The sequence below is a fragment of the Andrena cerasifolii genome, chromosome 2 (assembly GCF_050908995.1).
Source record: "Andrena cerasifolii isolate SP2316 chromosome 2, iyAndCera1_principal, whole genome shotgun sequence".
Lineage (NCBI taxonomy): Eukaryota > Metazoa > Arthropoda > Insecta > Hymenoptera > Andrenidae > Andrena > Andrena cerasifolii.
The window spans coordinates 24,471,197-24,497,775 of NC_135119.1; the positions used below are offsets into that span (position 1 = coordinate 24,471,197).

Consider the following 26,579-nt stretch of genomic DNA (forward strand, 5'->3'; position numbering starts at 1 on the left):
TTGGAATCTCCACGTTGCTTGGCGAGTGAATATTCAGTTAACGTATCCAAGTGGGAGCATCATAGTTGCCGATACCGGTATCGGGCGTTCGTTTACGCGTTTCAGTGATGGATAAATAGTTGTTCTTTATTATACGGATATAAATAAGTAGGTGACGAAAAGTGATATCAAACGCAATTCGGCTGGTCCTCTTGCGAGTCTTCGTAACTGCTACCAGGTATCTCAAGGTATTCTTTACGATCCCTGTGGAAACGAATTCTCCATGATCTATGTATACATAATACCTTTTTTTAAAAGTATATATGAAATAGGGAATTTATGAATCTTCTGAATGAGCGATACTACTTTAAATTTCTTAACTGTGTATGGTCGACTCTTGGCCGTTGTAACATGTTAGTTTTATTAGTATTGTTAGTAAATTCAATACAATACATACATCTACACAGACACACACACACGCGCGCGCGCGCGTTGCCACGTATGCAGTGCAATAACTGATTTACTGCAAATTATCGCATTAGCTTTTTGTGCACGCTAAAGTCATTAAGGTTCCAATATCTCGCGAGGAATTTTTTCACGAAAGAGCTGGTTTCGTTTCTCATCATTCCAGATAAAACTTTATTGCTACATAGGAGTTTATTAAGAGTCACCATTAGGCATGCAAAGGGTCCTTGCGTGAACCGAGCGTAAGGATACCAGTTATGGCACAGTCTCGCTTGACGTCAATGTAATGATGCAGAATTATTACTCGTCTAAAGTGTACAAGGCTTACAAAGTTGCGTACTGCATTCGTATCCATAATTCTGAATCATTCTGTACTTAATGATTCGTCCCACGCAACAAACATAACTTTAATACACATGCATAAATGTCACAACATCGATAACACACTCTGCGTACAGCCTTAAACCAATTTATTAGCTTCATTGGCTTAAAATACTTGACGGACACCGTCGCAACACTGGACAATGACAGACGATTAAATCGCGAGACATATAAATCAGACATTTACACTTAAGTCAAAATGCAGAGAAACATGCAGATAGTTTTTATTACAATTTTCCATATATGTATATAAATGTGGGGACTTGAACAATTATAAGGCGTTTGAAATTTTGAATTAGTATTAAATATTACAAATTTCTTTTACGAGCTAGACGATTATCAAAATTCTCTTCGGTTGCGGCGTTACCACTATGTGCACAGTTCCAATTAGTAACAGCGAGCTTTTCAGTTTCCACGGTTTTTGGCCCTCACGCAACATCACAGATGTCGAGCATATTTGCATATTATATTTGCAAAATGATCATTTGGCACGGATAATTTATTTATCTCTTTTCGTATACCGTAAAATTACCCGTATAATTATTTTATATGGGAAAAATACATATTCGTTTAATATTAATCCATCAAAATTCATTAATCTACGTTAAAACGCGGTGATTTAATTCCTACAAATATATACACCTATTAAATTAGGTTTCCGTTCGTCTCTAACATTTATTCATAATTAACGACCAACAGAGATTCATTTACACATTAAATAGTAAACCTAATTTCAATTGCAATTTATGTACTTGGATGTTTTCACGCGGAATGTAAAGCTCGTATTGCGATGCAATAACATATACTAGAACATATCAAATACTGAACAGTGAATTTCCATTCGCAATGGAACGAAATGGTATAAGATTTTGTTCCTAATACATTCCTATTTCCGTCTCATAAATAGGAGCACATATCTTTCACCATTGCCCTCCTGTCTTCGTCATATAAATTTTCCCCTTTGACAAGTGTTTCATCACTTGTTGCATTCCGGGTACTTGTTCTGTAAGAATTTCGGATTTTGCAAACTTGCGCGATGCGGAAGACGAGGAAAATGTATATGGCAGTGAGATGAGTCTAAGACAACAGTAACGGTGAACGTTGCTTATATTCTGTCATTGAGGTCAATCATCTTTTCATTGATAAATCTGTAAAATCAAAAACTTTTCTCTACCTCGTGTATACAACTATTTGCAATAGCGTAAGCATGTACAAGAATTAAATTGCATAACATTTAAAAACACCACGAAGTCAATGTGAAGTGTTCAATCAAACTTTATACACATTCGTATGTACATAATAAATTAATTCTATTTTATTATATATATGCATTCATTACCATACAAATGTATATATATAATAATACGAATATATGTATTAACTTCTCAATCTATTCACAACTTTCCATTATGAGCCTCATTAATCACTTTTATTAAAAAGAACGTTAAGTTTCCAATTTTTAGTTGCTGCCAAATCACGAAATGTTAATTATTTTATAATTACTCGTAATATACGTGACATGCAAATAACATTATTTCGCACATGCAATATACATGCTTTCAGCTTTATGCAAATTGTTTAACGTTAAATTAAATAATGCACTAAAACATGCAGCATGCAATAGTTTAACGTAATTAGCTACTAGAATTTAAAATAGAAAAGTCTACGTATTATCTACAATTCTACAAGGTCTGTAGACACGACTATGTTAGTTGGGTAAATGATAGATGATAAACAGAAGAAAAGGAAAATCTACGTACCTATACAAAACGTAGTGTTGTATAATGAAAAATATATCAAACGCGACTGAAAAGAATCCCAGTCCGAATTTCGTCGGATCTCCGAAAATACTCCCCCAATCATCTGATAAAAATAATCGCCATTAATAATTTGAAAGTAGATCGAAGGCTCGCTTTTGTAATTACACATCGGTCCTCTATACTTTACCGTAATTGTATGCGTTCAATATCATCTGTAGCATCGACAACATTCCACCAGTAAAGTCTAAGAATATATTGCCGATACTCCATCCAACGGTGGATTTTCTTTTGTAATTGTAAAACGCTTGCGGCACGTATTTAATCAACGTTATGCACAATTTCACGTAGCTACAGTAATATAGAAAATCGAGCCACGCCAACACTTTTACCACGGCCAGTATCATAGAAATTAATACAAAGACTGCAAATACTCCGTGAATAATACGCGCAGTCGTAGATACTCTCTGGCTGCCTGTCTAAAAAATTAGTAATTTTCTTCTCGTATATTGAGCGTTAATTCCATACAGTTAACGCGACAATTGATAGGCTGATGATTTACCTCATAAATAAAGCACTGAATAATAGTTATCACAGTGGCAAATACTGCATGCAAAGAGAAAAATATGTCATTCACTTGTACAGGATTTAAACCCTTCGGAGATCGCCTGAAATACTCAAGCTGAAAAGGGAGCCGTAGATTAATATGTGATCCTTACTCCTCCGTTTCCTTGTTTAACGTACCTCTATTTCACTTATCCAAAATAGACCGCAGTTGAATAAGCCGTACATAATGAACCCAACTACATTTAACGACAAATAATCAAAATTTAAGCCTACTACGCTTTTCCGCTTGTAGTTGCTGTATATTTGTGGATAGAAGCTTACGCTCCATGCTAAAAAGTATATCCATCCCACCACGTTACTTATATGGTAAAGTGTGTCTGACTTTTCTATCGTAACTCTGACAAAAGCTTGTGAAAAGCTGTAAAAATGTGAGAAAGAAAGCGTTACAATAGTTGTGACGATACTGTTATTGCGTATGCTAACATATAGGATGCAAGAGATTTAAAACACCGTTCTTACTTTAAATCGACTTTATCCAATTGGTCCCGAGGAATCAGTATCACTTTAAAACTTGTCATTACTCGCTACTTTAAATTACTTAGAGCTTCGATTATTTTCAAATTTCACACTGTATAACGTCGAAACACTGTAGAACAGCAGGAACGATAACACCGAGTCACTTTTTGTTAAAAAGATTTGCAAAACAAATGGATCGATACATCTGTTACTAGCAGCTAATTGCGACAGATTTTAGTTGGAGCAGAAAGTAGTCTGCTCAAAATCTGAGCACAGACTGACTGAACTTTAAGTTTAAGACACGATGACTAGTACAGGTCAGGAGGCTATCTCTACGAATTGCTGTCAGTGGGTACTATTGAATGTGTCGCTGATTAAAATCTTTCGGAATCTTTTGAACTTAGTTGAAAAAGTAAATATTTACATTGTCCCGAACACGATCGCTTACTGTAATTTGATACTAGGGAGGGGAAGGGCGGAAAGAGATTAGTTCGGTTAATTTCCTTGAGCTCCTATCTGTTTGTTTTACCCCCTGTGAATCAATTTAAAGCTATCTGCGTTTGTACTTATAAGTACACCAATATCGCAGCCTTTTATCGACTTAGGGGCCGTCCTTAAATCACGTAAGGGTAATTTTGACGAATTCTCACCCCCTCCCTCCCCCAGTATAAGAATTCATAAGATTTCATATTCCAACCCCCTCCACACTTAATTTTTTTAGTTATTAAAATTCTTTTAAAGGTTTATATAACTCATTTAACTCGGTTTCGGGAAATTTAAACTAAAACTACTTTTCTGGAACACTAATGATAGAATTTGTATTTATTTAAAATTAGCTTAAACAATATTACGTAAGACGCTACCTGACTCCCCCCCTTGTAAGAAAACGTAGGAAATTTAAGGACGAACCCTTAGATCATTTCAGAGCACTGTTCCGTTACAGTACTTATTCAATTTCCAAAGCGTATAAAAAGGTGACAATCTACTTTCTTAATTTATTACTTGCGAATACTTACTCTGCGACATCGCTAGGTGTGACATTAACATTAACAATCGAATGTCCCGCATTCAGACCTGTTACAACTATATTCCATGTAGTTTCCATTTCATTTCCATTAATACTGATGTTAGAAGGGTTGACGCGAACCAAATCCGGATGTTGCACGTCCATCGTGACCAACACATTTTCGGAAAACTTGTCCCTGCGGAAGAGAATTACACTGTTTGCATCGTTCGCCTTGTTTTGTTAATTACAATAATACAGCCGAGGCAATGAAGCGAATTCTCATGGAGCATGAGAAAGGCTTATCTTAATTGGCTGCGGTTCAAAGATAGTGCGTGAAATATTGCAATTAGGTATATTCCACAGGCGCTACAGTATTTATATATAATGTTATCAATCTTATCCCGGCGCGATTAAAATTTTCCTAAAACAGAACGTAAGCTACTAGATCACTTAGGGAAGCAGTTTATTTAACAGCCCAACAATCGTTCGCACGAAATTCTCACTTTAGACAGTGAAATACTCACGTTACGTCTAATGTGAACTGCTGCTGATTATGTAACTGGACTTTTAGATCCTGAGGTGAAACTGTAAAGTCCGCCCACGCTTGTCCCGCAACTGAAACATTATTCGTTCTGTGAAAATTTATTTGTAGAATCCGCTTTGCTGAACACATCGTGCTACTTACCTGCGAGCGCAAAAATGCCAATACACCAAGAGTACGCCATTCTGGACATCCTCTGAAACAGACGAAATACAGCTTTAGTACCGAATCTCCAGCAGATTCAATGCTTCGTGCTATAATTTGGTTTCTAATGTATAACACAACGCACTGCGCATAGCTACAGTTTTACAGACACTTTTCGTAGACAAGCGATAGCTAATCAAGGGACCTCGACGGTCCAGGATTCTTAGGAAATTAATTTCTTAAAACTGTCCTACAGAGTAAACTTGATGACGAATCAGAGGGACCTTACATAGCCCCAGGTTTCTCCGCGATTGCTAATAGGCTCTTTGTTATTCCTACATTACGATCGCTACTTCGACCGTGTGTAACATCTACTCGAGAGCAGAGTCTCCTGACTTCTGAAGGCTTTGACCGATTAACACGCGGAAGAAACACGGAAGTCGTACAAAGTGCCGGGCACTTTGCTGGGTGCAGGTGCTACGCGTCATTGCCACCGGCCGATAGTGTACACAGATTCGCGAGCTGTCATTCGAGGAGATCGATATCTGGATTACCGAGGATCCATCCTATCTATCCGACACCGGCGACCGGTGTTAAGTGAACGAGAATTACGCACCACGCTGGCATGATTTCAAACGGCGCGCTCGCTTTTAAAACCGAGGAGAAAAAACGGTCCCCCGTGGAAAGACACCGGGAGTATCAATCGAACTTAACCTCGGAAGCGCGACGACCTCGATGAAACGTGCGGACGTGGGGCGTTAAAGACGATAAGACCGGGAGCTCTCAAAATCTTCGGCATTTCGCGACAGTCACGACCGATAAGGCGTCGCGTTGTTTCGGTCGCGAGGCCTGGCATCGCCAATATTGCGCGGCAGGCTGCGCGAAAAATCGATCGAGCCTTCGAATCGTTCCAGTACAAATGGAAGCCACTGGGAACTGGGAACCACGCGTTCGCCATTTATGTTGCTGCTGCGCCAGCAGCGTAACACGCAGGAACGCAGCGAGACACGCAGTTTGCTGGGGCAAACTTTATTTTAAAGCAGCAAATTTCTGTGCTTCGTGGCACTGGTTTTTCTAACGATGAAAGTTCTATGTACCTTCTAAATTTTCTCGTAAGGTAGGATATAGAATGTATAGATTAAGAGACGTATATTCAGGCATTACTGAGTTGTGGCAATACATCGTAGGTGTATTGACAAGTTGCAGAATCAAGCTGGCGTAAGTGTCTCGTTGGGGCCATTCTGGTAGAAGAGTGAAAGAGGTTTCTCAGGCTGGTATCGGGATATTTGCATGTAAATGGCTGGGCAGCACGATGCCATTAACGAGCTCTACAGCGTCGTGGTTATCCTTTTGATACGCAATGTTTCAGTATTCCATACTCTCCCTCTTCCCTCCGTTTCATCGTATTCATTATATTCTTTCTTGCCCTATTAATTTTCGTAACGCCCAGGCCGGTAGACCCATAACATTCCCTTCTGCATGAGTTACGTGCCTATTCGAAGTTAATGGACCTATTATTTCTCTTTTAAAAGGTTTCGACACCATAGTTCCCGTTGCAGGAAGATACTCTTTCCTTTTGGCGGACGTTGTTGCCCGTATCGATTAATTGTTCCATCGAAGCAAACACGCTCTGTGTTGTGGGTCGCGGATGAGCGGTGCCGGATCCAAATTTTCCGCGGCTTTATCTAGCGATTACTCACGTTTCCTTTGTTATACACGCTGACTCGTGCCACGGAAAATTTCCCTCTTCTTTTACCTCCCGTTTGTCGCTAAAAGCGCTCACTGGTTTGTGAAACTCCCGGCTTTCGCTTCGGCCGCGGCGTACGATAACACGAAGTGATAGAGAAGGAAATTAAATATTGACATGTACGTGAAGTATCGCGAAAAGCGTAACCAGCTGCGTTATAATTTATTATTTTCTGCCCGCAGCAATCTTATCCGAAGTTCCGGAATAATGCAACGTTCGCGGTAGATATTAGCCCAGGCCATCGAATTCAAGGCTAACGCTTCCTAATGCGTATAAATACTAGAGACCATGGTATGGTACGTGTAGTAAAAAGACACGTGTACACGGGTACACGTGTATTACATATATCCGTACCTCGGGTACCCGTGCACTATTTCACGTGTACTTAAATACACGTGTATCAACGTATTTGTGTATTTTGATCAGAATTGGGCATTAACTGCGGGAGAATGGGCAATGGCGGTCACTTAAGCAATAAGTGTAACAAAACCGAGTGATGTTTTTCAATTTTAAGGATTATCGTTGCGTCTAAAAAGAAGCTCGCTTATTACCAGTAATGCCTTAAGTTTTTGTATCAAAATAGGTAATCGATTAAATAAATCTTGTTAATTTTATAATTGTGTTATTAGTTACAGTCTGAAAATTTGTAATCCATACTTTCCGCATATTATTCCAGTAAATATATTTAAATACATTAATTCTTTTATGAATTTCGCAATCCCCCAGAGTTCTGGGATATCTATAGATATTAAAAATCAGACGAATCAAAATACGGATACGTTAATATACGCGTATTTATAAATACACGAGTATCTAAATTCACGTGTATTTAAATACACGTGAAATAGCGCACGGGTACCCGTGTACTAAAAGATACACGGATTGAGGTACAGATACGTTTAATACACGTGTACACGTGTATTTAAATACACGTGAAATAGGGATCTCTAATAAATACCCTGACAGGAGCAATCGAGACGTTCAAGATTCCATTTATTACAGGTAGAACCAACCGAGGGAGATCCTCTCCTGTACTCGAGTCGCAGGGAAAATAAAGATTGCTGAACCGAGGAGCAATCGTTATTAACGAAATGGAGAAAGATGTGCCTACGTTACTCCAGGGAAATCGAACCCCAGCAGCGGTCTAAATTTCCATAACAATGTCACGTTAATGCTTCGCATTCGGCATTAGGAAACTTCTTGCTCGGCAAGTAGCTCTCGATAGCGGTCCAAAGCCAGGATGGGGCGGCAGTGTACACGGTATAGACATTGCGAGATAGAATAAATCGAAAGAGAGATCGTCGTTCGAGTGCACTCCGCGTCCCAAAGGGCCTTCGCTCGCGGAGCCCGCGCGGAAACAGCTCCGAAAGTCGATCGGGCGGCACGGCGGTCCGCTGCCGCTTTTGTTGCCGCATACACGGGGCTACCTCGTCGGCAATATTTTCCTTTGCGCCATAGCGGCCCGCGTAGGACGGACCTAATCCTCCGAGATAGCCCTTCAGCCCAGCCCGGCCGGTTCCTTCTTTCCATTCTATCACTTTCAATTCGCCTTCGATATGGATAAACAGGATCGCCCCCCCCGGTCGGACGTTCGCCAATATACCTTGAAATTATTCGGTCGATTCGTTCGACCGGAATACCCGGCGAAATATCCCTCTCCCATCGAATCTTTCTTCGTACTCGGGAATTCAGAAGCCTGTTGGCGGTATCCTGAACATTTCCGGGGCCTTTGAAAGTATTCTGCCCGACGGAAATCTGCCGTGGTTCCGGGCGTTTCGGAACAGGGCGAATCGAGGTTCACGCATCGCGAGGATTGTTCGGCGCGAGCATTTATGGAAACATCCTGCTGTTCGGCTGGGTTTGAAGACTCCGCGGAGCTTTGAAGCTCTTCGATCGGTTTCATTCTTCACCGGGAAAAACGGCCCCGCAGAGATTTCGGTCCCGTTTCCTCTGATGGTCTTCTTTAGAATGTGTGCGCGCGGGCCGGGCGGTTCGCAAGCATTCAATCGTTTATCAGTTTAGTTTCAACGACTCCGTTTGTTCCCGTTTTGTCACTCGTCATCTGTACCCTGCGCGTATCTCGCGGGCGACCAATTGTGCGTGCTTCTTGATAAACTTTAGTTCGCCTTACTGGGTCAAGTGTCGGGGAAGTTCCATCGAGATTGCGGAAACTGCTTCTCGCGTTGAAAAGGAACAGAGGCGAGATCGCGGAAGAATGAGAGCAGGGCGATGAAAGCGGGAGGGGAGCAGAGGCAGACGCGATAGAGGGTCGATGTAATTACGAATATAATCTGGATGGACTTTTAATTCATTAAGGCGGAGCGATAAGGAGCGTCGTCTCGTGAAATGGAATTCGTGCTTGAAACTACCATTCGGAGCACTTTTGATTTCATTCACGTAAACACGGGGCTGCGTATCGGGGTTGAACAGCTAAGAGTGTCTAAGTCAGATGGAAAGATGGCAGGTTTTCGTGGGCGATGAAGTGAAAGTCACAGATCACGTAAAACTAAAAAAGAAGCCTCGCCTAAACGCTTATCTCGTTTGCTATCACTTTCGACGCGCAGCTGTTTCTATATCGCCCGAGTCGCAAATTTCTCTTTGTAGAGAATAGTCGAAAAGGACGTTTACGGTTTCGATACGGTCCTCTGAATGTCTTATCGCTGCGTAGTACAGCATTATGAAAGGATTTACAAATACCTAGTGAACGTTGATGGCAAACAGCTGATTAAGTGAAATCAGCTATCTAGCTCGCTTCGGAACGCTGAAGCCTCGTTCAGATTAGTCAAGTCGCTTGAATTCAAGTAACTCGAAACTACTTTACCAATTTGAACCTGCTATTCACTTGACTTGAAATATCCTTTAATTAAGTTGAACTGTTAATTGTATGTGTTACAAACGAGAAGGCTGCATTTTTGAACAATTAAAGTGTATTAAAAACTGTTTAAAAAATGTATATGAAAATTTCGATGGATTTACTCAAATCCTTATCAAAAACGCTGAGGAACGCGTACTTTACAAAGGTGTATAAATTGACAATTATCATGACTAGCACTTACGTATTAATTATATCATTAAAGCTTCTAATTTTATGAAAAAATAGCAAAATGAGCACTTTCGAAACATTTTCGTATTTTTTAAAGTAAAGTCTGTAATAGGGAAAGCAATTTAACTCAGTGCTCCCTGTCTGACCCTCTGTAACTGCTAAACCTAATCTTATTTTCCTTTCTCAGAAAGAAACGAAACGCTAGGGATTCTAGGGAACGCTACTTCGAAAGAGCACCGTAACTGGGACAAAACATGTATTTTTATTTAAATTAAAAAGCACCGAAAAATTAACATTTCTAATCCGATAAAAAACCTTAATATAGAAGAAAGTTCAGAAAGCCAATATAAATTTTCACCAAGAAAAAGCAAAGCAAGAGAAATCAGTAATTAATTAATTCGCCAGCAAGTCGGCGAGAAAGCACCGTAATAGGGACATCTACTGTACTTGAATTCAAGCGACTTGAAGTCAAGTAGCTTGACTACTGTGAACGAGATTTAAGACCAGTAATTTGCATGCAAGGTGAGCTGTATAGACTGGACGTTCGTATAAGGTCAAGAGACTCCGATAAGAATTATTAAATCGTTGAATTCGTTTCTCAGGCGATGTCCAGAGTTTTGAAACTCCCTGTACACCGGTGGCTACTGTACCTTGGTTTGTCGACGTCGATCGATCTCTGTGTCGATATTATTAAACATTCTTCAGCGGGCGTACATGGCCGCGCTATCTTCTGGCCAGTAGTCGTATTATCCTTTCATCCGGGAAACAATTTCGCGAGCAGTTTTGCGTGAGCAGTATTAAAGGCCAGTCCGCCAGGCAATAACGGTTAGCATAAATTAAAGATTAACTTTGCCGGCTGGGATCGGGCAACGTAATGCCCGTTCCATGCTAATTTCTTATCGCCGGCAATTACTTAATCGCACGCAGTCGAATGCACGCTCGGCCGTGTCCCCGGCTAATTGGGACGCGCGAAGAAACATCCGTGGGATCCGCTTTTATTCCGCGAAGCCGCGTGGCAGCTTTCTTTTTTCCCCGAAACAAATGGAGGGCAACAAAGAGGGGGCATTATATCGCGTCCAGATAATTTCAAAACTCGGATCGTTTTCCGAGAATACACTCGGATGGAAAAGCTGCTCCGTTTTGGAAAGAGGGTCTGAAAGACATTTGTATGCAGACAAGTCTGGCTCTCTGTTACACTGACAAGGGAAGATCCCGAAGTCGAAAATGTAAAAAATTCTGAAACTTTGCGAATAAGTAGGGGATTTCCTCCTGATTACAGCGAAATTTTTGTTTGCTGCCTAAATTCACTCGAAGGGGGTGAAATTAACCCCTGAATATTCGGCTATTTTCCGATTTTGTGTTATAACTCGCGAACTGTAAGAGATAGAAGAAAAGTTTCAAGACAAAAGTTACTGCTTTTAATTAGACCTAGCATTTGGAGAAGAAATTATTTTACAGTTCACGAGTTATAACACAAAATCGGGAAATAACTGGATTTTCAGCGGTCAATTACACCCCCTTAGAGTGAATTTGGGAAACGGACAAAAATTGCGTTGTAATGAGGAGGAAATTCCCTACATATTCGCGAGGTTTTAGAATTTTTTGAATCTCCGGGTTCTGGATGTTCCCCTGTGAGTATATCAATTGAAATTGATTTAGAGGAATATTGCAATAAATGGTTCAAATCTTGCATTAGAGATGATAATTTGATTGTGAGAAACCAGAGACGGGCAAAGTTTTTATTTAAATAAAAATTTCGAATAACGAATAAAAGTTAAAAAAAATTATTCGCCATGTGTCGAATAAAAAAAATTAACTCTACTCGCCAAAGAATCTAAAACCAACGTAACTTTTATTTTATCCGTTATTTAAATATTTTTTATTTAATTAATGCCCAACTCTGTGAGAAACTCAGTAGTGCCAGTATACCGTCGAAACGGATTTTTGGGAAATTATCCAAGTAGATCCAGTTTACGTTTCCTTGGCCTGTATTCAATACCGTAGCCATTCTCATGGCATAAAGAAAGTTGTCGAAAGGATTCGTCGCGCGTGCACGCAGCACGCGCAGCTATTTCCATCGTGTCCGGCGAAAATTGATTGCTCGATTCGTTCGATCGAACCATCGCGATTTATCGAGCTAACTGGCACGGCATTATTATTCGATCAACAGAATTATTAGCACGATGCACTGGCCGCTAAATGGCTTTAAATACGCGGACGTGGCCGTCGTACTCTTTTGCCTGACAGAGGATCAATTTAGCCTGAAATACACGGCTCCGTTATCGTTGCCCAACATCGAGAAGCTTTTTATGGCCTCTCTGATTCCTGATTTGATCCGAGTCTCCTTCGTTGTTTTTCCATACATGATCGTACAATGGACGCGAGTCGTATATCAGGATCGACGATCGCTGCGAATTTTTCTGCGCAAAATCTTAAGGGGAGAAAACCCCGTAAATCGACTGGTAGCAACAATTGAAAGAGAATGCGTTCTTTGAGGAAACAGAAGGTCTATTGCATGGCCCAGAAATAATAGATTAGCCTGCGGCAGCTGTAAGCATAAATAAAGTATCAGTTTTCTTGGCTTTAAACGCGTTTTTCAAGAAACCCCGTCTTCAAAATTGGCGCCAGGGATAACTCGAAAACTATTTAACCGAACAGCTTCAAATTTTGCACAGTTTTAGTTTATAATATCCTTCAGAACACGAACTTATAAAGGTTTAACTAAATTATTACTTTCAACCACTTTTTTACATAAATAAAGCGCTAATTTTTTGCGAAAATCACAGTTAATTTTTTTAAGTGCCACCATTTTTAAAATATTTAATATTTCGACACCGTTTTGCGTTCATATTCGTACGATTGTCAAGTAAATTAAAAAAAAGATTGTATTGTCCATTTCGGATAATCACCAGAGACGCTATTTAAGACACTGCTCTATTTATTTTGTATTTATCATAATTTTACTGTCATAAAATTTTCTTCACTTATTATAATGTTAATGTGCCCTTAAAGTTCCGAAAGGATTAGGACATTGGTATTTTCGCAAAAAATTCCCAAAAATTGATAAGAAACATAAGCCATTTATAGAGACTTCTCTTAAAAGCAACGCGTAATGAAAACATCGAATATTTTTTGCAAAATTCGATCCGACCTCCACGTGCCACCGCGCGAACCAGCATCTCCCAATTTCGTTTGGTGTTTTTAAACCCTGCTAATCATAACGTTCTCCGATTCGCTGCGCGTTGCGCATTCGGTTTTTCAGATGAGCGAAGGTCGTTGGGGATCGAATATCTCGTCTCATTTTCTGGTAATATTCTTGCAGCATCGATTCCAGCGTTTTGCAACGGGCTACGTCCCTCTGTCATCCGATATATTCCAACGGCTTTCCAGGCTCGCTTTTTCTTTCGACCGTTCTGCCGATCTCCAATGTAAATTCCCGGGCGGCTCGTTGCGCGCCGGTCTCACCTATTTCGCGAACTCGATCCTTATAGAATATTAATGGAACGCCGCGCTCAGTTCCATCGCTGCTGGGACACGTTCCTTCGGACGTCTTGATAACGCCGCATCCGTAGACACTGCTCATGAAGTTGCACGTAATAATACCCGCCAGATAAACGATTTAATTCCGGTATTTTGTTCTATCTCGCGCGACGCTCTTGCGCGAATCAACGCGTTGCGCGCGTTACAAGCGCATTATAGGGACACGGAATACCCGCGTGTTTCATTTACAGTTTAAAGCGTAGGTACTTTAAGCAGCTTTGACGGATAGAGGTGCGCTTCGTTTATCGTTAGGTACATGATTAAGCAAATGTATTCCTAGCACCTAGAGGACGTTGAATCATGAACATCGTCAAGGTTAAGATAACCGCGACGTTCCCTGGATTGATTAACATAATAAATAAATTTTTAAAAAAAAATTTATGCGACTTAAAAAAACGCACTGAAAAGTAAGGAATTAAAATACTTTGGCGCCAACTTCGGACAGAGTTCAAAGCCAGAGAGTTTGTTTTCTGTAATTAATAATGTGAAACAGATTCTTTATTTTTGCTGTAACTTCAAAACTGCTTAAATGATTTTCACAATTCTTTCTTTATTACGTAAGTTCATTGAACCTAAACTGCAATAAGTTGGAGGAAAATCGGTCCCGCAGTTTGGGAGAAATTCGCGGACAAACATACATAGGTAAGGGAGACCGGGGCTAAAAGTTCCGATTTCGATGAAACATAAAAAATGACTGGAAAATAATGTAGTTATTCTCTTCACTATTCACTAATTTCTTGTCAAATTTATTATACTTTATGATTTTAAGCTTGTGTTTAATATAGGGGAGACCGGGGCAAAGTGAACCTCGGGGTAAAATTAGCTTTCTTAATTTGTTCTTTAACAGTAGAATGTATTTACAAATTTTGGTGACGTAATAAATGTATGTAATATCACAATGTTAATTATGCACATTCAGATATCGGAAATTCAGTTAAAAAATTAAAAATGAAGTTTTAGAGACTTCCAATTGGTTTTCTTTTGAGTTTAGCTTTTTGGATAAATGAGTCTTAAATCAGTTATTTTAACTCCAAATTTTGTCTGCGTGTTTATAACAAGCTTATAAACATACATGTACACGCGTTTGAGAAAACATTAATTCTAACATTATTAAATAATTAATTTTCCACTGAATACACATTCGGGGCAAAGTGACCGGGGTAAACTGAGCTGCAAAGAAAAGATGCGCGAGTGATGCTAACCTAACCTGTGAGTTAGCTGGAAAACCACGCGGCATGATGGGACAGAATCTAACCTCAAAAAAATGAAAAATCTGCCACAGTTTTTGACAACCACGGTTAAAAAAAAAAACAGAAACTGACGTGCTACATACCTCATCAAAGCGCAAGGGGTTAATAATTACCTATATCCTTAATTAAAACTCGTATTTTATTTCAGCTCACTTTACTCCAGATAGTAGCATATATGGGGTAAAGTGGTTGTTTTAGCATTTATTTTTCAAGTTGAATTTTAATATACTTTAAGTTTATTTTAAGTATTGTAATTCGTCATGTACCAATAGTAATGTTCAAATTATATTATAAATCTATTTCCACACATTTTGATTGAAAGGGAAAAATTTGATTCGCCTTCAAACTTTTTTCGCGTCACTTTGCCCCGGTCTCCCCTATTGTAATATTTTTATAAAACGTAATTTATTTGCGGCTGGTCGAAGCGGGACTTCTTACCCCTTTATGGGGCAAGTTGTTATCGCATTGGGGTAAGTTGCCCTATTAAAACTGCGACAGAGTGGCGTGACCAACTCACACGGAAAAAATAATTTAAAGTACAACGCTGATTTTCATTTTGAAGATAGAACCGTCGGAACAACTTACCCCCGGAACTTTTAGCCCTTGTCTTCCCTACATACGTGGTCGAAATTAGGTCCAGAATATAAGTAAATAAAGATTAACTTACAAAATGCCAATCCGTTTGAACAATGCTCCATACATACGAATCGAACTGAGAACCTCCTTGTTCGAATTCGGTTAAAAAGAACGATTGTTCTGTTATTAAAAAAATTCCTCTCCTCGTACCTGCGCTTACACCTCCGTATTACATAAAGCAACGAAGGTTTCTCTCTGCGCGGGTTGAAACGAGGTCAAGGAAGGACAGTTCTATCAGGCGATCGTTCGATCGTGTCACTTCGTCGTGGTAAACCGAAACTCGGTACCCGCGACGCCCGTCGATCGCGGTTCCTTCTCCACGTTGCCCCCGTCTCCACGGGAAAACTTCGCTTTCCCGGAGTGTTTCGGGCGTTCCGGCCGATTTCCAATGTAAATTTACAGGCTCGTGGCGGCTCCGGTCTGGCTCCGTTTGCGGATTCGATCCCTATCGAATATTAATGCGTTTGACCCGCTGCTGAGACCCGATCTTACGAGACCGCTCGGCTCTGCCGCGATCGAAAACAAGAAGCGAAAAGAGGAGAAACGGAGGGTGTGACCCCGCGTCGGCCCAGTTCCGAAGAAAACCGTCCGCGGCAAACTTTCCTCCCCCTTTTTTTTCCCCCCGGAATATCGACGGTAAACGGGTCCGGCCCCTGTTTGCCTCGAAAAGCTGCCAAACGACGAAACGAGAATTGGTATTCGGAACCGTTGGCGGTGACACTGTTCTCTTGGTCCCTTGGTTCGAAAACTTAATTACAGGGTGGACGAGGAGAGCTCCGGGGGGCGTGGGTGAAATTTATTCTTGGTTATTACGATCGTTCGCCGTGCTGTTAGCGTTTCGAACGAACTTCGAACTTCCCGACCCCGGGATTTACGCCCGATTTCGTTCATCTTTCGAGGAAACCTTTCCCCCGCGAAACTTCCCGGTGTAATTCTTTAACGAGCAGTTTTCTTTGGGAAATTTATTCCTCCCGCGGTGGTGGATCCACCTGCTGGCTTTTAATCGCGCTGGTAGAAGAAGATCTGAGATTATTTCGCAGTGGAACCGATAATGTGGGGTCGAAGTAGAGTTTTGTAGTGGTGCGGCCTGGGACGGCCAATTCTTTAGCGTCTACATTTCTCTTACAAACTCGATTGCCCCTCAGAATTGAGGACCTTGCGGCAAGAGGGGTGCAGCTCCAGCTTCACCAGCTCCAGCTTTACCAGCTCCAAGTAAATTAGAAAAAAAATTTATATAAATATATTGCTTTGACTTAATATTAACAAGAGAACAATAATTGAAAAATATTTAAAATTTTTTGAATATTTTTCAAATCTGGAGCATTCGTATTACGCAAAACAGTGATAGGTGCGCATTCAAAATTTCCTATAAATCGCTCATTTGTTATCGGGTTTGCACGAAACGTGCATCAAACGATGTAGAATATTGTTTACATATATTACACGTCGTAACTCAAAAACTGTCAGAAATGGACTCGCACCCCTATTGCAGCAAGGTCCTCGATTCGCTTCGTGGAAGCTTCGCTATAAATCTTAATAATGATCCGTCTTCTTTGATAATAAAAGGTTGCCGCTACCGCACTGTTTCTAACTGGAATAACCAGAGAGCTTAATATCGTGATTGTTGAAGCAACCGCCGGGCGATTTTATCGTTTAAAATGCCCCGGGCGTTCGTACGGTTAAACAAACGGCATAAAAAAGAAACTTTCCTCGTTATTAACAATTGAAAGAATCGATAGGTCGGTCGCAAGCGTCTCTGGATTTTTAAACGAGCTCTTTTGCCCGGTCACTGGCTAGCACGTGCTGCTTAATAAAGAATTACTCGTCGTGGTCGAGCTCCAGCGTTATGACATTAATCATAGAATAAATCTCTCTGAACAATTTGAAATACTTAGGTACTGGAGACTCGGCAGAATTCAAACACGTTTCCTCGTCTCGCGAGTCGAATACCTCGAGCGTCACAAACAACTTTGCTGTATTATAATAGGGGCAACACAGTTATTGCGATCTTATTTTATATTCGGCTAAAAGCAGTGACATATCACAGGATAATGGAAACATGCCAACAATTCTATTGGAAAAATATTTAGCCTAATTATATTTTCAACATTTCTCTATAATTTTTTAATTTAAAACTATTTATCAATAACGAAGTTGTGACCGATCTCTCTCTCTCTCTCTCTCTCTCTCTCTCTCTCTCTCTCTCTCACGATCATCAGAAATTAAAAATTCAAACAGATTTATTTAATATATAAAAGTGTCTAGTCTTTGAATGAACGACTTTGCGAAATATTAATTTGAGACAAAATAGCGGATATTTTAATCTAAAGTTGAACGTTTTTGGTTACTAAAAAATATATATAAATATATACGGAACGAAAAAAAGGTATTCGTTCAAAGACTAGATAATTTAATATATTAAGTAAACCTTTCGGAATTTTTAATTTAACTGCAAAACACCTTTTTTGAGGAAACCTCCGGGAGATCGGCCACAACTTCGTTATTGATAAATATTATTAAATAAAAACATTATGAGATACTCTCTAAAATGCACCATTTCAAATACGGAAATAGTTTTTGAAAACGATTCTACAGTTACCGAAAAAAATAAATGTCCAAAAGCACTCTTTTCTCGGTCTCCTGACTGAGCATGGCCCCTTACAGTGCTCCGTGTTATTGCGATTCTTTTATATTTCATAGTATTATATTAAATACAAGTTCTCTAAAATACACCATTTCAAATACGGAAATAGTTTTTGAAAACGATTCAACACTTATCGAGAAAAATAAATGCCCAAAAGCACTCTTTTTTCGGTCTCCTGACTGAGCATGGCCCCTTACTGTGCTCCGTGTTATTGCGATTCTTTCATATTTCATAGCATTACATTAAATACAAGTTCACTTCAATTCAAACGGGCCAGACAGTGATTTGGACAAAAGATTTCCAACAAACCCGAATGATATCTAGGTATCTTTCACTCCAACTACCTATTTACCGATTTCCTTCAGGCAGCCGGAATTAATTCGTTTACCCGAAACGTTCCGGCACGAAATATTGATGCGCTCGCCGCATTTTTTGCTTCTGCCCGAACTGAACCGCGTTTCAAAAGCATTTCGCAATTGCGAAGGTAGAAAATTTGCCTCCTTAATGCGCTTAAGGGGGCCGTTTACGCGCTCAAAGAGCCGGGGAAGGAAATATTTTTAATTCCGGAATGCCTGGCGCCTGTGTCGCGCTTTTTCACCCTCCCCCGAAACCGAGTTTGAGACGCGCACGCCATAATTGAAGCATGATACGTTGCGCGCGTTTTACATTTTTAATTCCGTTTCGAAAAAAGGAAACGCGAGACGCCGCCGGGGCTGCGGAGCACCGACTGATTATGCGCTTGCTCCCAGCTACGTGTTTATAATTATTCGCAGACTCGCCGCGGCGCGGAGTTCCGGGGACTAGCGAACGAAAACACTCGCCGGGCGGCGTGACATTTTCGGCGAAGCTTTTTCGGCCGACCGAGGACGGGATAAATCAGGACGTATGAAAACGCTTGATTTATAACCGTCGGGCTGTAAATCGCGACGGGGACGTATTAGTTCGTCATTTGCCGAGCGAATTATTTCGGATATTCAATAAACACGGGCGAAAATAAATGTCCAATTATTTACTTCGTCGACTCTGTCTACGCGAAACGCTTGATAACCGTTAATTTATCGCTGGCAGTTCGATCGGGCAAATAAAATGAAATTGGAGGGAAAAAAAAAAAAAAGAAAAACGGAGCTCCGTGCCGCGCGGCTGAAAATTCACGGGGCAACCTTCGCGCGTTACTCGCGGAATTAAAAACCGTATTAGCCACACTGGGGCCATTCTTCCCAGGTAAATCGTGATTTGGTGGCAAGTGGAATCGAACGAATTTACCGCGGCCACGTGAATAGCCACGATGATAACGCGGTTATACCGAAATTTATTCGATCGTCTTTGGGGTAAAAAGCGCGTTCGCTTCTTTCGAGCTGGCTCTAATCGACCGTAACGAGTCGTTTGCGTTTCGGCGCGAGTTTCCGCTTTTATCGAGTGAACGGTAATTAATTGGAAGCTATAATGCAGCCGCGCGAGGGTGTTTCGAAGAAATTCCCGCTGGCGGACTCCCGTGACAAGGTGATTACGAAAGAGCGCGGGGAAGCTTGTTAAAAATTGCGATTAAAAACAATCCGCGATTCGGACGATCGAGAGTGGACGTATAAACATCGTGAATCATATCGGCGCTAGGGGATCGAAAGCGTCAGACAATTACAAGTACATCCGTGCGGGGATTAATTATCAGTACTAGAATATACAGGGTGTCCCATTTAATTGGAACGAGTAGAATTAGCTATTTTTGAAAGGAATTGAGGTGAACATTTCATTCGAAATCAGTTTAAAGGTTTCACGGAAGCTGTGTACAGGCGTGTTTAATAAAATTAACAAAACTGCTTTTTTCGTCTCTGCATTCGGACAGAAGAATTCACTTTAACAAATGTTTCAAATGGCGATCGTTCACTGCTACGTTTGTGCTGTTCAGCTACAAACAATAATTGGTTATGCAACCTTTTTCACAGTTCAGTGCTATTGTTTTCGCTGCGGTGAACACAGTGCCTCCGAAAATTTGGGAAATAATTGTTTACAGGAAACGATTGAAAATATCAAGATGCAGAGCTTGGGTGTTGGGTGTGTTTTTGAAGAAGGAAACATACATTTGTAGCCATTAGAAGCTATTGCTGACTTCCAAGAAAGCTTTTAAAGCAGTTTGAATCGAAACGTTCATTAATAACGTGTCAGCTTGGTGACTCGTATTAAATGCTTCGCTAATCGTAATATTCGAAGAATCATTTTTCTGTATTCGTTTAACGGGACTAATAGGCAGTCAACTTGAAAATCAAGTCTTTTTGTTTGCGAATTAATTACAAGCAGAGGAAAGTCAGCACAGACTTTTCCTTTTACACAATCATTACTACTATCACGCAGAGTTAAAAATATACATTTTGTTTCTATTTATCTACTTCACAAATGGCCCCACACGAGGTTGATTATACAGTGTTTTGGAAAAAATGGCTTTGCTTTTGCCCTGATATTGAGTAATTTCAGTCTGAACTTCGGAAAAAAGAATTGAACCAAAATTATTAAAGTAGCGACTACGAGAAGGCGATTTCTACGATAAATGTCGATTTTCGCGGTACACAGATGGCTGTTTGTTTTTTTATCTCGGAAACTAGAGTTTTTACACTTTAATGCCGAGGTTCAGCGCAGAAGGGAATATATTTTGAACGCGCTATAAAAATTTCAAGCCGATCTGAACCTCATTTTTTTTGCAATCACTGCAAAACCACAGGAAAAAACGCCTACAAAGCAGACGACTGTAGCGTCGTCATATATATATGTATATATTACTAACAATTTTTTTTTAACAGTTTATAGTATCAATTAACATTACCCGAAAGTACTAATTAAAATTTGTATTCATCTCCTTGTAATTAATTCTAAAAAAAATACTTGATTTTCGACTGATTTGACTGCCTAAATTCCCTTAATAGAAATAGAAGATTCTGTGTACCTTCTTGATGGATTTTCGCAAGGCAGTTCGACGTCCGATCCCTTATAAAATTAAAGGAATCTGTTCCTGCGATAACGATCGCTACGTGCGGGCCAACAATCAATAATTATCGTGAGATTGTTTCGCCTCAATTAATGTTCGACGGCTTTAATTGGCAGGTTCCGGCGTTGCTGTTCGATTGACCCTTTTTTCTGGATTAAATGATTTATCGTTTCGCACGAGTAGCTGCGTCAACTCGCGCAAGGGAAAACACGATAGCCTCCGGAAAGTAAGACATTGCCTATCGACACGTAACTGCACCAGACGTTGCGAAAATGTTGCTTCATTCTCGCACTCCTAGAAGAAAATTTCGTATGCGGTTTTTTTTGTCACATGGAATATAAATTGTAGAAACTAGTTGTCCTTGTCGAAAGTGTTTCCGCATTATCTCTGACGATATCAGTGGCTTTGTCGGACACGAGGACAATTCTTCTATGTCGGAAATGAGCTCGTAACGTCGCAGGTTTCGTAACTCCGTTGCTATTCTCACGATCTACAATTAAAGTCGTCATTGAACGATCTTCGAGCGGTGTTCCTGTTTTATCTGGATTTTATTCGAAGGATTTAATTTTTTTAGCATTTTTTAAATAGCATAATAAATATAATTTTAATATTGATGATTTATTTATCTACAATTTTTACTGCTGGCAATCTAATCAGAGCAAATGATCTGCGCACAATCGCGGAAGATCGCTGATTAGCAAGAAATTGGAGCAATTGTTCTCCATCGAAATTAGAAATACTTGATTAAGTATATTTGATTAAGTATTTCTAATTTCGATAGAGAACAATTGCTCCAATTTTTTGCTAATCAGCGATCTTCCGCGATTGTGCGCAGATCATTTGCTCTGATTAGAATGCCTAGCAGTAAAAATTGTAGATAAATAAATCATCAATATTAAAATTATATTTATTATGCTTTTTAAAAAATGCTAAAAAATTAACTCCTTCGAATAAAATCCAGATAAAAATGAAACACCGCTTGATTAAGTATTTCTAATTTCAATTGCTCCAATTTTTGCCTAAAATTCTGACCCGTGCTCGGTCACTGGTATATAACAATTGAACTGTGCCACACACGCATGGAACGGCGAGTTCCACGGTCAATGTGCGTCGTATCTCGCCGATAACGATTTCTGAAGATTGATCAATGGATGTGCAAACAGCAATAAGTCGGTAATTTCCGGCGATAAGCCGGTGTCTGCCTTACGAGGAATTAATCCGTTAAACTTGTTTTCAAGTCACTTATCCTTATCGTCCCCCGTAACCATTCTTCTCGTAATTCAGTGACGGATCGGTATTTCGCGCGGCAGCTACTTCGAGTCGAAAGCATGCCGTAGGAGTCGAAGGAACTGCAGTTTCTGGCTGCAGCTCACAAAGCGTGTATTCCGGTTACGACAGAGCTGTCAGAGGCGTTTGGCAGCGTATCTCGCGTCTCGTGTGCACGCGCGTAGAAACGTGTCAATGACTTTCGTATTTGCCGGCCTCGTTTCCCAGTTTCCATCGGCGACGAGTGCCGAATCGATTTCGATTTCACGGCCAGTTTCACGGAAATTATATTGTGCCAAAGGCGACGGCAGCACGTCCCCGTCGATCGGATCGATTTTTTTCCCGATCCCTCGTAATAGGAAAGCAAGAGAGAACGATTTACCAGCTGTCTTGCAACTTCACTTTGTCGCGAGATCCCTAACGAGAAAATACTTTACCAAGGAATAAATAATCAGCTGTATTATTCTAGAAAGCGCGCGTTACATTTTCTTGTGCACCTGTTTAATTTTAAATAAGCGCCAATTTCTGAAGTCTTCACCAGCGTACATTCTAATTCGTTGGTGAACTCTGCATCCCTTGTCAAACGCGTTCGAGGGCGGGCAGGCGATCGATTTGTTTCATAAACGTTGCCCCCGAGTTTTATTGGATCACGATTCGCTGGTAAATTGTTCCGCGGTCTTCGTTCACTCACCTGTCGAATTTCCTTCGGCCGCAAGAGATCAGGTGACAGTTAAAGCCCGCCGTGAGCGAATCCGATACAGAGACGTCCAATCTCCTTCCGTGCTTTGAAAACCTTTTGCCCCTCTCCAACTCTCTTCCCCTCTTCTCCCTCTTTCAAGCTGCCTGCAACAACCGAGCTTTCCATTATATGTGACCCGCGTAGGTCGCCACGTCTCTTCCGGGTCACACCGAAACCATTTACCCCTTGCATACTAAATTAAATCTCCCATTTCTATGCTTAAATAGCTACTAATATGTGCATAACGCATAGACGGTGTCCTAGAAACGCGTGGCCAATTGTTGGCAGTGGGGCTGTAGCGAATAGGTATTCGAATAGTCGAATATTCGGATAACCGAAGTATTCGAATAGTCGAATATTCGGATAACCGAAGTATTCGAATAGTCGAATATTCGGATAATCGAAGTATTCGAATAGTCGAATATTAGGATAATCGAAGTATTCGAATAGTCGAATATTCGGATAATCGAAGTATTCGAATAGTCGAATATTCGGATAATCGAAGTATTCGAATAGTCGAATATTTGAATAATCGAAGTATTCGAATACCAGAGAATTCGAATTTGAGACTCGAATATTCGAATATTCGAAGAAACCATTTGTTTTCGAAATTATTCGAATATTCGAAGAAACTATTTGTTTTCGAAATTATTCGAATATTCGAAGAAACTATTTGTTTTCGAAATTATTCGAATATTCGAAGAAACTATTTGTTTTCGAAATTATTCGAATATTCGAAGAAACTATTTGTTTTCGAAATTATTCGAATATTCGAAGAAACTATTTGTTTTCGAAATTATTCGAATATTCGAAGAAATCATTCGAATCATTCGAATATTCGAAGAAATCATTCGAATCATTCGAGTATTCGAAGAAATTCGAAATTATTCAAATAATTACTCCCCGAGTTGGCAGGCTATTTTACTCACTTAGACGATGAAAAGAATGTCACGCGGTTTATATAAAAAAACACTTGCTTTTCAAGGTACATAAGCCGAGTTACGAGTAGAGTACTTCGTCAATGTTTGACCACTTATTTCTGAGACACCCTGCGTATATTCTGTGCACATGTTCACGTACAGATGATGTTGCTACCCAACACAAGAATCGAAGCTACACCTCGATCGTACCTGCCGATCCTGTCGTTCACTCGAATATGTTCCTATGAACTGGTTATCTGGTGCAGGTTCATCCAGGCGAGCACGCACTATTGGCGATCCGTTGGTCCACGTTGAATATCGAATCCAGCTTGCCGCTGACCGCGCTGTCTTTTTCACGGCTTCAGCCTTGAACTTTCAGCGAAACTGTCGCACACGCCTCCCCGGTATCTCTTCTGGCTTGGCCCGGACATTAGGTCCTCTCTTCCGTGGCGAACACTTGATTCTCTTCCACTGGACTCCCCTTCAGGCAACTCGTAACTTCGATTCTGACGACGCCGACGACCGGCAGATCGACACTAGGCTCGAAACCCACGGATAACTCCCTGGGAACAGGCTACCTCGGTCAAGGTCTTGGGCAAATTGTAACGAAGATGAACGGAGAATGGTCCGATAAAGCCTCTTTTCTCTCTCTCTCGCTCCAGCGATGGGCATCGAACGACAGAGGTGCTGGTATCGCGGTGGCGAACACTGTTCGCAATGGCTAGCGCGAGCCTGTCGAACCTACATATAAATCTGTTCTAAGAGCCTCTCCCCTCCCTACAAAAATCCCCACCTCCCCTGCCTTTCCCCTGCGACGGCCAATTTCAGAATCCTTCGGTCGCCGCGGTTTCCATCACTTGCAATTTTCCGTTTACCTTCGTCATTCAGCTTAAGCTCGTCTGTGAACTCGTCTATGAACTCGTAGGAATTGTGCCATTTGTTGCGCCATCGTGACGTAAGAGGATTTCGGAAATCAGATGGGGATAATGGAGCAGTTTAGAATAACAGAGAAATGTTTAACGGTGTGATGAAAGTTGCTTTAAGTACCATTTTACGGTTAAAACTTTCCAAGGGACCAACTCGATGTTAATGTCGATGTGTTATTAAAATTAAATGCTCTGAGAGATCGCTCCCTTCCACTTTTCTTCTCATTTTGTACGCGAGGATTGAGCTGAGCAACTCTCCTGTTTTTCGATGGGGAAATTACAGGCATTCGAGTAATAGCGATGAGGAAAGATTAATCGATCTTCTGACCGATCGGGATCAGACGGTGGGACGTAATGACTCAGCTTTGAGGGAAAGAACGATCATATTCGCGTTCTTTAAGGTCCCCTCCGCTTGTCCCCGTTTCGTCACAGTCTTTCATGATTCAACGTCTCCATGTTCACGAAGATCGAGATATTACAGTATTCGTTTCAGAGGTAATCATTCTCAAACCTATTTATAATTATCAGTAACAAGTCGAATTGCTCCAGATAAACAGGCGATATTTGTGTCCACTGATTTTGACACTGATAAAAATCCCCAGATTGTTCAACGTTACTTAATAATGCCCAATATGTCACGCTCATCGAAATTCTTGTATCGTCATGCAGAGATTTACTGTTGCGACGGTAGATGATCTCGGTATTGACAATTGTATCAATAAAAATGCGATTAATGACGGCACGTGACGGGTGGCATTAATGTATAACACTTGTTCTATGACCGTCTTACTAAATTATATATTAGACCATTCGTCAGCGGGTATTGATTTGTATCGGGTATCGAGTTATTTTCATCCATGTGTATTAGCACATATTGTATGTATATATGTGTGTGTGTATATATATATATTATATATAATTTGCGGTGAGATCGACGGAATCAAGAGACCAATAGCTGCTATTAACACCGCCAAACCCGCTAATAATTAATCTGGCGTTGAAATATTCACGTTTAGATACCTCCGAAACCGGCTTCATTTGTGCAGTTTAATTGCAGACACTTCTTGTTGCGCGAATAATGGTCAGACTTTTATAGTGACTCAGCTAAGTCAAGATCTTATGAAATTATCTTTCGTCACGCTATACGGGGCTTCGAAGCGATTGTATTGTACTTTGAAGCACTTGTCCCGTTGATAGGATTTATGACACGACCTGGGATTATTATTATTACTGCGAAATAGTTACTTACGGCCTGAGAAAATGCAAGATGGAATTAGATCGTGGAGGATTTCAAATTTGTACCTGCATTTTAAGTGTTTAATAGTTATCGATGAGCAGATGACTTAAGAATTTTGTGTATCATTAAATTCTTTAATTGAAAAGTGCTCAAAATTAAAAGGAAAATTTTTATCGGAAAATTCTACGCGCCAATGGTAATATTATAGTATGGAATTTGATATTTTGCACTTACAGTGTTTTCTACAAGGACTCTTCAATTAGCTAGCGTCTTCAATTCTTGAACTTTATGACAGAATTTA

General features: G+C 40.4%; 1 protein-coding gene across 7 annotated transcripts; it reads right to left on the reverse strand.

Annotated features, from left to right (window-relative positions):
- Positions 1-105: 105 nt before the first annotated feature.
- On the reverse strand, positions 106-24,840 carry Ctns (lysosomal cystine transporter cystinosin). 7 transcript variants are annotated; one of them, XM_076807671.1, is made up of 10 exons: positions 24,326-24,839; positions 23,148-23,299; positions 5,357-5,408; positions 5,196-5,286; positions 4,682-4,867; positions 3,327-3,567; positions 3,145-3,264; positions 2,773-3,061; positions 2,586-2,688; positions 106-243 (listed from the first exon to the last, which is right to left on the reverse strand). In XM_076807671.1, the coding sequence occupies exons 3-10, from the start codon at positions 5,403-5,405 to the stop codon at positions 168-170; spliced, it is 1,155 nt and encodes a 384-aa protein (XP_076663786.1). In that variant the 5' UTR covers positions 5,406-5,408; positions 23,148-23,299; positions 24,326-24,839; the 3' UTR covers positions 106-167. The 7 variants fall into 7 exon arrangements, with proteins under 7 accessions (XP_076663786.1, XP_076663781.1, XP_076663787.1 ...); XM_076807666.1 differs by lacking the exon at positions 106-243 and adding an exon at positions 1,034-1,828 and having other exon boundaries at positions 5,357-5,406; positions 24,326-24,840; XM_076807672.1 differs by lacking the exon at positions 106-243 and adding an exon at positions 1,034-1,973.
- Positions 24,841-26,579: the final 1,739 nt, after the last annotated feature.

What these genes read in the sequence shown, in the direction of transcription:
- Ctns (XM_076807666.1), bottom strand. Translation starts at nt 5,405, where the DNA reads ATGTCCAGAATGGCGTACTCTTGGTGTATTGGCATTTTTGCGCTCGCA. An exon ending in ACACCTAGCGATGTCGCAGA is followed by an intron (nt 3,568 to 4,681) that starts GTAAGTATTCGC and finishes ACATTTTTACAG; the next exon opens with CTTTTCACAAGCTTTTGTCA. An exon ending in CAACACTACGTTTTGTATAG is followed by an intron (nt 1,829 to 2,585) that starts GTACGTAGATTT and finishes AAATTCTTACAG; the next exon opens with AACAAGTACCCGGAATGCAA.